The following is an 11,276-nucleotide window of genomic DNA, read 5'->3' as shown; positions in this document are numbered from 1 at the left end:
CGGTTGATCTATGTCAGCAATATCATACCAATATTAGTGAAAATGACCAAATTGGTACTAAATCAGATGTTTAGAACTAAATTAGCACAATTAAAAGGTTTATGACTAAATTAGCACTAGTAAATAGGTTAAGGACTTTCCTGACACTTTTCCTTCCATGCATACATTCTGAACTAGTTATAGCTTTGCCAGTATGAGCCATTCATGGACCTATTTTTGTTGAATCTTCCAAGTAGCTTGAGATATAGAGTAATCTGTTATTCGGTACCCAGATTTCATTCTAGTCTCAAGTTGAAAGAATGAAGCATTTTGAAAATTCAGCTCAGGTAAGTTCACCTTATGGGTAGATAAGGAGAGGAAGCTCGAGTCCGGTCGTGGAGGCATGAGAGTAGACATGTGCAGTGAAGTGAACTCACCGGCGTATCTTTGGATGGGAAAGAAAGAGCGTACTCTCTAGCGTGCAATCAGTCCGCAAAAGTATATAAGGCAAAAGAGTAACTGTGTAGTGAGCGGGGTAAGCCAACGGACCGACATTGCGATGTACATGGTAGATGAAGCAACGGATAAGATCAACGATCTCTCAACAGGCCCGAAGACCGAATCATTACTTCGAACAAGAAAAGTTGCGAAACAAGCTAGAGAGATCATAATTAGTTGTAATAATGCAAATGGGTCCTTTCTTAGAGTCTTTTGAGGTTGTTGCCAACATGACATCCATTTGCAAGGGGGCAAAGGCTCGGGGACCCCCCAATGTTTTCCTGCAGGGATCGTTGTTCTTCGAACTACTTTTTCACTTTCGCTTTCCAGCATCTTAAATTGCCATCACCACTTTCTTCTTTCTTTCTTATTTATTTATTCCTTTTTCCACCGCTCAGGTGACCCCGAGATGTCCCAGAAAGGATTAGTCCAGAGAAAAAGTTTGACCGAGATGAACAGTGCTCATTGTAGCTGATGAACGCGATGATGGAGAGCGTCCATTTTTGTTTTTCTCTGTCACAGCTTTTCTTGGGATGCAACAAGCGAGCCATACAGCATGAGAGTCCTCAAATCATCCTCATTAACGGTTTATGGTAAGCCTTGAAGATTTGTTGCAGGTTACTCTTTCTTTCGGGGACCAATCGTTCTTGCAATTTTTATCTGCCTTCCTTTCCGGGCGGATCTTGATGGTTCCATTGGTACAGACAAATTTTCCAGTGGTTTTTACTTCCTAGGTGTGGCTACAGCCTCAAAAGCCTGGGAGCTAGAAGCTCATAATTGGAGTGTCATGATTGAAGTGATGCCTTAGCCCCCTTAGATGTATGTACTTATTTTTACCACGAGATTTATGTAAATGGGGCAAAGAATATGAAGTCAGCTAAATAGTGTTTTATCCAATGAAATTACGACTTAGGAACAAGAGATACACCTTGCCCTAAGCAACTGCAACATATAAAGAGATTTGGCATAATAGAGAACAGTTTCAATGTTAATAGACTTAAAAAAAAAAAAGGTTTTTGACAAACACGTGGATCTTCCATTTATCTCCAGATATGGTATAAACAATCAATGGATGGGAAGGACTTTGGAATTTGCCTTTGAGATCGGCAGACAAGATGGGGTCTCAACTTTCTCTGAAGCCAGATTCTCTGCCTAAAGCATCATGTGGTTTTGTACCCGATATGTCTGAATGGATGTCCATGTAAATTCATGAACAACAGCAACAACCGAACATTGAGTGTGGTAGTCAAGTGGTGAAGGCTTGTGACTCTTTTTGAGGCGTCCTTTAATCCGACCACCGAAAGCATGACGGTTATGCAATCTTTATGGTAAGGTTTCCCGAACACCCGATGCGTGTGAAGACTTCTATAATAATGTCACGGGCACTTAAAGTGACTGCCCCTTCCTATCCTTTATTCAATAAAAGAAAAAAAAATAAATTTTCAGCATTTCCAAGATCAGCATTATTTTCAGCATTTCCAAGATCAGCATTTGATCGAAAATTACTTCAAAATACTTACCAAACATCTAAGCATTTCTCGAAGGGCTTTAGAGGCCGAAAACCTCTTGAGAAAGCTAAATAAAATGCATCCTAAATTAGAGCTAATGTACATTCGTGCCTTGCAGGAGCTATCACATCAATTATAACCAAAATGAACCAAAAGAGAAAATCTAACAATAAAACAACTTCAAAGTTAATGTACCAACTTGTATAGGTAATTGAATATTCTTATAAATTTTGAAGCAACTTAAGTAAATGAAATTAACAAAGGTGATTCCATGACCAATTTTATTTTACTTTTTTGGTTGGATAACCAACTTTAGTTCACACATTTCTTTATCATGTCTTAGATACATGTAACTATTATTGTTATCATTATTTTCTAATTTTGATGAAAGCATGGGCGTATTCATGCTTGTAGTTGTTTACCAATGTTAGTAATTAACGATATACAATTCTAACTATTTTGAATTCGCCTAAAAAAATAGTAAAATAAAGGAAAATGTTGAAACCCTTTTATTAAAGAGTAATCTCCACCAACAAGCAAGGTTTGGTTCGATCTAATCTACAGGAATGCATTAACCATAAATTCCAATTAACTGTTGATTAGTTGGTAAGAAGTGCAATTAAAGTCGGATTAAAAATCATAATGTGATTTGAGTTTTGAGCTGAATTACCCTTTTTTTTCTCTGGGTTCCTCTCGTTATGCTGAACATCGAAATGAAGTGTATTATTAAATTTAAACGTGTAACAATGGAAAATGCAGGATAATTCAGGAAGAGAGGGGAGGGAGGAAAGAAGTAGCTAATAGGCAGTGATATGGCGAGAGACAGCAGAGCTCTTGAGAAACTCTATTCGAAACAACTTCAATTGCATTTATAGATAGGCAGCTGTTTATTGAATAATCGAAAGCTCTCATCACCCTCTGTCGTCCACCATAATAATCCAGTCATTGCTTCAACGTCACTTCAATATTTTCCATCTTTGTTTCCCCAATAATTTTGCTCATCTCGACTACTTTAGTGTTGTTCATTAAGAACCCGACGACCAGCGGGTCTTCTCTATCTAAATTTGAATGCATCTCCCATCAATATCAATACGCTTGCATTGAATGAACCCTCTCTCTCTCTCTCTCTCTCTCTCTCTCTCTCTTCCGGGAATTTCCGAATCGTAGACCAACGTTATAGCCACCCTCCAATATAATTTGGGCTCACTCTCGAAGCCTAATTACTAATCAAATCACACACGAGCCTCAAGGAAAGCTAATTAAACAATTAGCCTTGGCACTTGACATCAACCCCTCTTGTCCAATCCCATATTCCATTTCTCATCAATCATTGTTACCCCTCAAAATTCTCTGTTTTCTTTGTTCTTTTTTTTTTTTTTTTTGGGGGGGGGGGGGGGGGGAGGGGGTGGGGTGTACCTTTTTTGTTATCATTAATATTCTCACATTTTATACACAATCGTCGCAGTCCTCTCTATTTCCATCATTATGTCAATGTTTCCTTTTTCTACTTTCTTTTGGGGTATGGTCAAACATATATATATATATATATATATATATATATATATAATATATTTTAAATTATTATAGGAGTGACCGGTTGCAAGATGAGTATGTCCTAGAACATGTACTTGGAACCTAACCCGTCATTGTTAGTTCTTAGTTTTAGGAACGGGAAATTGGCCTGAATCGAAGAAATATAACTATTAATTTTGAAAGCACATCCTGTGAACAATTTATGGCATAATGGCTATGGATATTTTAACCTTCGCAGGTTCAAAACCTATCTTTAACATATTAATCTTTTTTAAAATAAAGTGAAGAAAAAAGAGAGCGCTAAAAACCGATTCTGGGACGGTTCTTGGTATAAAACCAGGAACTGAATCGGTGAAGGAACTTACTCCGTCTCCATGTGTTCTAGCCTGACCGACTGGGTAAAGGCAGTCCATTTCCCGGGTCAAACTGGCCCGATTTCTCACCTCAAGAGGTCCTTCTCTATCGGTGTAAATAAATGAAGTGGGGTTCAAGTTCAACCGAAAAAGGGTTGGATGGTTGGTACTTTGGGGAGTGATTCATGTGGGAGTTGCTAATGATGAGTGAATCCACAATCGAAGATGAGTGGCTTTTATCAAGACACGAGTAATTTTGGCAGCATTCTCACTAGTTTACATAAAATTCATGTCGTTCACCATGTGTCAAGCCTCGGAGGCTAAGTACAAGTTCCAATATACAACTTGCAAAACGTCTTTTATTTGTCTAATAGAGCAGATAATGTCTGTGTAATTATCCAAGTATTTCAATATGTAAGTGCTTTTGCCCAAAATTGCTTATTTCCACTAGAATCTCCTGTTTTTGAATCTAGTAACATAAAATCAAAGAAATGAGTTTCAAAAACTGAAATTACCTATACCATTATTTTCGTGTAAGTCTTGATACAAAACTAACAATTTAGGTAACTACCTCTCTAACAAATCTAAAATCTCTTTTTGGTTAGAATTTTATAGATATTCCTGGACCGCAACCTCAATGTCCACACAAATTCGTCATTGTTCTCAAAAGCTATGAATTTTCTTATGATCTCTCAAAATAGTAACAAAGTATGAGACGATAATTGGTGTAGATGAATAAGAATGCCATGTTTCTAGAGTACGCAGAATTATTAATTTTCCTTCATAAATTGTTTTGAGTAAACAAGCCAATATTGAAGAAACGAGGGAGGGCAAAAAAGGAATTAAAAAGGAGGAAATCAAATGTGATGGTTCTCCTGGATTTCCTCTAGATTGAACCGACTCTTTTGGAGGGAGGTGATGTTAGACAAGGGGACAAAATGCTACAAGCTGTTCCCAGATTTTTTGGCCTAATCTCTGGGGCATCTCTGTCATTTTCTAATATTAAAGCCCCTCCTGTTCTTTTCTTATGTTCAGTCGATGTCCTCTTTTTCCTGCTTATGGTTTGCTTGGCCAATATCATGCAATCGCATTGAGGTCCCTATCATCCATCTGTCCCATGAGCAAGATGTTCTTTGGATTTCAGTTTGAGCTTGACCTAGTGACATCAAGCCATACGTCTCCTTCCCCACTCTTTTTAAAGCAGAAAAAAGTTTCAATAAATGAAGGGGAAAAAACATGTTATGGACAAAAAATAAAGGAAAACAAAAAGGAAAAGGAAAGGTGTGCGATGCAAGCATGATAGCATTTGAACTACAATACCGCCCCTGCTTGGTGCTTTGCTCTTTCTAACCGGACTCCTTTCCTCACAAAAGCTAGAAGAAGCTTAAAATTAACTTTGTGCTCTGCACTAAGTTTTCTTCAAAGATTTTTGTACTCCATGCTATAATATGATATTTGAATCGAGTCTATCTACTGGCAAATAATACGTTACTTAAGGAGACAATTGATAATAATAGATTCTTCTATGATCTCTCGAGGAGCTAATTCATTGTCATACCACACTTGTACTCAAGTTTAGTTTGTCTTAATTCCTTATTAAAATATTGTATATATGAGTACTTGTAAGTTTTCAATGAATTGTGTGACACGACGCTGTACGAGGAAATTAAGACAAAAAAAAAAACCCAAAATAGAATTGCGCATCTCTACTGGCTAGTGCATCTCTGGATGCGATTTGATCCCAGAAAGAAAATCATAGCTTGGTCTTGGCCACTAATCCTGTAACCCATATCCAGTTAAGTACAGTGAAAAAGCAGAAAAAAAAGTAGAATTTTCTCTTGGGTCCACCACAAAGGGCAAAATCAAAAAGAGAGAGAAAAGAAAAAGAAAAATAAAGGGAAAGGGTAGCTGAAAAGTAGACCGAAACAATTGAGCAGCACAGGGCATGATCTATGTCCCTGTTTCCACGCGGGCATAGCATTTCATGATTCTCTCTCATAATTCAAGAGAGAATGGTGTCAGCTTTTGCCTTTGAAAGCTTCACTCTTTTTGAACAACACAGTAGAGAGAGAGAGAGAGAGAGAGGATAGGGGGGGAGTGGGGTTGTTTAGCTGATAGTGGGTCGCGGGAATCAATAAAGCAAGCCTCTCACACTTACAGCACAAAAGTGAAAACAGGTATGCTTACATTTTCATTGCATTAAAAAAATGAGAAAGATCCAAATAAAGATACTCAAGCAAAGCAGCGGCCATGGGGAGTGTGGGTAACCAAATCCATCATCTAATCTCGAGCCCCTCGAGATTCCCACATTCTTTTCTCAAATAAACAAATCAAAAGCACTGTCTGTTTTCTGCTTTTTCAATTTTTGAAGTACTTTTTACTCTTCTTCTCAAATGGCCAGCCACAAGGAATGTTGGCATCCCATGGGCTCCGGCCACAGCCAAAAGCAATTCTGTGTTTATTCTGTGTCCAATGCACGCATGAACGAGTAACCAACAGTTACCATACTTAACGTGATTCTCACAGCTTGTTCTGTCCTCTGTCCGAATCACTGAGCAAATAATAAGCGGAACAGGTTGTAATTATATGTAAAAAAATCCAACGAAATAGAAGAAGACAACCACAAGGCTTCCTGCGCAGGGATAATTATATGACCCAATACAGATTTTGACCGTACTGGAGATTTTGGCACCACCATTTGTAAACTTCTATGGTCTTAATATTCAGTGCTTCATTCCTTAAAACATCCTGCACTGACCTCTCCTTTTTTTTTTTTTAAAGAATTTAGTACTTTATAAGAATTTTTATTTTTAAGAAAAAAACTTGGTTGGAAATGCATTAATATTGAAAAAGCAAAGGGAATTACCCATTCTCTCCCCTGTACAGTCTCACCTTGATTTGGTAAGCCTTGTTCACTTTAAGAGCATGGGGTTTTTTGAATATTCTTTTCTTCATGACCTCCCCATCTCAGTTTCGCAAAGCATGCTTCTCTTCTTTTATATGATACAAGAGAAAGCAGGTTTTTCTCTCTCTCGGGTCTGACACGCAAAACTGTGGAATACCTTAAGTTTCTATTCATACTAGAAACTCACTTCACAGCCAAGAGACGTAATTGCAGAGATTTATCATTCTATCTGCACCATCACTTGCTTCAAGCAGATTTGGACTAATCTAGCCTTAGCCCATCTGGGTTTTCTGTGCTTCTGATGAATCTCAATACGATGAGACTGAAGAGAGGTGAAGAAGCCGCTTTGTGTTTAGTGGCCTTTTTGTGGATTTGGAATTCGGCAAACGGATTGCTCTCTCCCAAAGGTGTGAACTTTGAAGGTAAGATGGGCGCTTTTTTACCTCGCACCTGGTTTTGTTCATAATTAGCTTGAAGATTTCTTCTGGGGCTTTAAGCTGAGAATTGAAGGTTGTCTTTCTTTCTTTTTTCGGCTTCGTGTTGGAATGATTTTAGTGCAAGCTCTGATGCGCATAAAGGACTGTCTACATGACCCTCACAATGTGCTTGAGAATTGGGATAAGGATGCTGTTGATCCATGTAGCTGGACTATGGTCACATGTTCAACTGACAGTTTAGTTGTTGGACTGTAAGTACTAAGTCCCATTCTTCCTCTTCTCCAACTCTGTTTGTGGAATTTGTGTCTGTAGGAGAATCACTTTTTTACACAACAAATCAAATGGAAAAACTGTGGTGGTTTTTATCATCCTTTTATCTTGAGAAACTGAAGGGTGTTGACAAAATTAGTATCGAGGTGAATTGAAAGTTCAGAGCGCTATGTTGTCACGTATTGCAGGGGAACTCCTAGCCAGAGCTTGTCTGGTACTCTTTCTCCAAGCATAGGCAACTTGACAAACCTTCAGATCGTGTGAGTATTTTAGAGTGCATTTTGATCAGAGCTCCCTTTGATGTAATTAAGCAAGGACTGCTACTTAAGTTTTATTCACGCCTGCAGGCTCTTACAGAACAACAACATAACGGGGCCTCTTCCTCCAGAGCTTGGGAGGCTTTCGAGGCTTCGCACTCTCGATCTTTCCAATAATTTCTTCACCGGAGAAATCCCCTCCTCATTGGGTCATCTGAACAGTCTTCAGTACATGTAGGCCTTTCTTATACTGTATTAAGTAAAGAAATAAAGCCTATGTGGCACTTACACGAGAACCGTGTTTCTTGGCATTGATTTGCCTCTAAACATAACATGGTTGGTGTCAAATGATTGTAGGAGGCTTAACAACAATAGTCTCTCCGGTGCATTCCCGAGCTCTTTGGCCAACATGACTCAGCTTCAATTCCTGTGAGTGTTCTAATTCTGTGACTCCATGTGCACACGTTAAATAGGAAGTGCTTCGGGAGAGTACAACTTTCTCATGCCCATTGTTCTTGGTCGTTTCTACAGTGATTTGTCTTACAATAACTTGAGCGGCCCTGTCCCTAGAATTCTGGCCAAAACATTCAAGTAATGCTCTCTCTCTCTCTCTCGCGTCTCTGTGTGTATATAGATTAAAGTCACAATTTAATTTGGTTATCTCTGGAGCAGCATTGTTGGGAACCCTCAAATATGCGCAACTGGCACTGAGCCAGACTGCTACGGAACACAGCTGATGCCTATGTCCATGAGCTTAAATACTTCTCAAAGTAAAGCCTGAGCTTTGCCATATGCTATTTTCTGTTTTCCAGTAAAGTTCTATATCGTGTTGCTTTTGTGTTAAATAGGAATCTCTACACTATGTTTTTCAAGGTCTCTGTGCCTTCTTCCTAACCCGTCTTTAAAATTTTAATGCAGCGCTACCCTCCAGCAAACGTGAAAATCACAAAGTAGCCCTTGCCTTGGCATCGAGCATCGGTTGTGTCTGTCTCATCATTCTCGCCTTTGGCATACTTCTTTGGTTAAGACAAAGGCACAACCAACCCACATTCTTTGATGTCAAGGGTCTGTAAAAATTACAAAATCTAGAATCAATCTTTGTATTGTATGATAAATGTCTGGATGCCTGAATTTAACTGGGAACTTGGGCTTCTGTATCTTCCTTTCGGAATTTCAGATGGGCATCATGAGGAAGCTTCGCTGGGGAACTTGAGGAGGTTCCACTTTAGGGAACTTCAGATTGCCACAAATAATTTCAGCAGCAAGAACATTCTCGGCAAGGGTGGCTTTGGACATGTCTACAAGGGTGTTCTTCAAGACGGCACGCTCGTTGCTGTCAAGAGGCTTAAAGACGCAAATGCTGTTGGGGGTGAGATCCAATTCCAGACAGAAATTGAAATGATCAGCCTAGCGGTGCATCGCAACCTCCTCAGGTTGTATGGGTTTTGCATCACGCCCGCAGAAAAGCTCCTTATATACCCATTCATGTCCAACGGCAGTGTTGCATCTCGCCTCAAAGGTAAAGCCTGCCTCTTTTCTAGAGTTGAAAAGCCAAAGATGATGACAGTTCTGGTGTTGCATTAGCTTTCAAAGGTATAAGAAAGACCTGCATTGTGTTTCTCAGGGAAGCCGGTCTTGGATTGGGGCACCAGGAAGAGAATTGCCTTAGGAGCTGCACGGGGATTACTGTACCTCCACGAACAATGTGACCCAAAGATAATCCATAGAGATGTAAAGGCAGCAAATATATTGCTTGATGACTATTGCGAGGCTGTGGTTGGAGATTTCGGGCTGGCTAAGCTTTTGGATCACCAGGACTCGCATGTCACTACGGCCGTGAGAGGCACAGTGGGTCATATAGCCCCTGAGTATCTCTCCACAGGGCAATCCTCTGAGAAGACGGATGTGTTTGGGTTTGGGATTCTTCTTCTTGAATTGATCACTGGACAGAGAGCACTAGAGTTCGGCAAGGCTGCTAATCAGAAAGGAGCGATGCTCGATTGGGTAAGCGAAACTTCATTACAAAGATTGTATTTGCTCGATATCAATCCTAATGTTCTCATTCCTTTTTCATGATGTTTGGTTATCCTCACTTGGCTAACACTGAGCGATCACTTCAGGTGAAGAAAATTCATCAAGAGAAGAAATTGGAAATGCTTGTCGACAAGGACCTCCGAAGCAACTATGATCGGATTGAGCTTGAGGAAATAGTACAAGTAGCACTCCTATGCACCCAGTACCTTCCCGCTCACAGGCCAAAGATGTCGGAAGTGGTCCGAATGCTCGAAGGTGATGGCCTCGCGGAAAGATGGGAAGCCTCTCAGAGAGTTGAATCGAACAAAGGCAAGCCTCATGAGTTCTCATCGTCAGACAGATATTCCGATCTCACCGATGATTCTTCCTTGCTGGTCCAAGCGATGGAGCTCTCAGGCCCTAGGTGACTATGGTTCTTTTTCGAAGAATTGACAAAATCTATAGTTTTGGAAACGGAGGAGGTTGAAACAGCTTGTAGCTATTGCATATAGAGAAAATGAATTCATGTTGGTGACCTTTCGTATGACTTTATAGCATACCTGAGTTAAATGGGGTAAACATTGTAAGGAATTTACATGAGAGATCTGAGAGCTATCTGGAATGTGTGAGCACAAGATGAGTATTTGTATTTGTATTATAGTCGATCCAATATATGTCAGCTCCAAACGGCTTCAGTGTTTGCAACTGTACAGAATTTGGTCTTTGAAATGGACACTCTTTTCTTGAACTGAAGTTCTAGTACGTAAGTTTTGACTGCAGTTTGTTGAAGTGGATGTGTCATCACATTTCTAATTTTGCCTCGAAATAATGTCTTGAACTGCGTGGACGCTCATGTTGGATTTCAGATATTTCAGGCATGTCTTTGCTCACACATGGTCTAAATATGACTTGTGCTGGTACAAGTATCTCGCAACCATAAAGCTATGCAGCACGTTTCAGGTACATGCTCCCTTTCTTCATAAAGGAGCTCAAGTCGGTCCTAAATCTCCTTAGTTGTGACACTAGATGAAACACTACTAAATTTAGTAGGAGACAGCGCACAATACATGCTTTAGCGATTAATGTTAGTCTTCTCGTTAGCTGCTCTTGTGTTATTTTTAGTTGTGTTGGATGAACTGACGCAGTAGTGGAGGTTGAATATATAAGTGGAATTCTTGTTATGGGAAGCTGAGGTGGAGGTGTCGGGATTGTGATCCTCCTTGGTAGCTCAGATGGACTATTCTCGATCACGTTCCACTAGTCCTAGTCCTACTTTGTTGATTAAAAAAAAATTTCATTCTACATTTCCAATAAGTGGAGTTATTTCCATCAAATTTTGGAGGGAATATATTGAGCTTCACCAAAGGATGCTCCCATGATATCAGCCATTACGGGTCTTTTGCTAGAAAGTAAAACACAATAAAAATAATAGAGCACACGAGCTCTAACACCAATTGAAATGGACTGAATATAACATCCGAGGAGGGGATGAATTGGTTATTATACGAATTCTTATAACTTTT

At 39.6% G+C, this 11,276-nt stretch overlaps 1 protein-coding gene across 1 annotated transcript; it reads left to right on the top strand.

Annotated features, from left to right (window-relative positions):
• The first annotated feature begins 7,077 nt into the window (after positions 1 to 7,077).
• LOC139881564 (protein NSP-INTERACTING KINASE 1-like) lies at positions 7,078 to 10,181 on the top strand. Its single transcript, XM_071866014.1, has 11 exons — positions 7,078 to 7,198; positions 7,332 to 7,464; positions 7,672 to 7,743; positions 7,831 to 7,974; positions 8,098 to 8,169; positions 8,272 to 8,331; positions 8,413 to 8,510; positions 8,659 to 8,805; positions 8,918 to 9,259; positions 9,365 to 9,744; positions 9,861 to 10,181. The coding sequence occupies exons 1-11, from the start codon at positions 7,078 to 7,080 to the stop codon at positions 10,179 to 10,181; spliced, it is 1,890 nt and encodes a 629-aa protein (XP_071722115.1).
• Positions 10,182 to 11,276: the final 1,095 nt, after the last annotated feature.

Source organism: Rutidosis leptorrhynchoides, unplaced genomic scaffold (genome assembly GCF_046630445.1).
Source record: "Rutidosis leptorrhynchoides isolate AG116_Rl617_1_P2 unplaced genomic scaffold, CSIRO_AGI_Rlap_v1 contig171, whole genome shotgun sequence".
Taxonomy (NCBI): Eukaryota; Viridiplantae; Streptophyta; class Magnoliopsida; order Asterales; family Asteraceae; genus Rutidosis; species Rutidosis leptorrhynchoides.
This window is presented reverse-complemented; position numbering and strand designations above follow the sequence as displayed.

What these genes read in the sequence shown, in the direction of transcription:
- LOC139881564 (XM_071866014.1), top strand. Translation starts at nt 7,078, where the DNA reads ATGAATCTCAATACGATGAGACTGAAGAGAGGTGAAGAAGCCGCTTTG. An exon ending in TTGACAAACCTTCAGATCGT is followed by an intron (nt 7,744 to 7,830) that starts GTGAGTATTTTA and finishes TCACGCCTGCAG; the next exon opens with GCTCTTACAGAACAACAACA. An exon ending in CTGAACAGTCTTCAGTACAT is followed by an intron (nt 7,975 to 8,097) that starts GTAGGCCTTTCT and finishes AAATGATTGTAG; the next exon opens with GAGGCTTAACAACAATAGTC.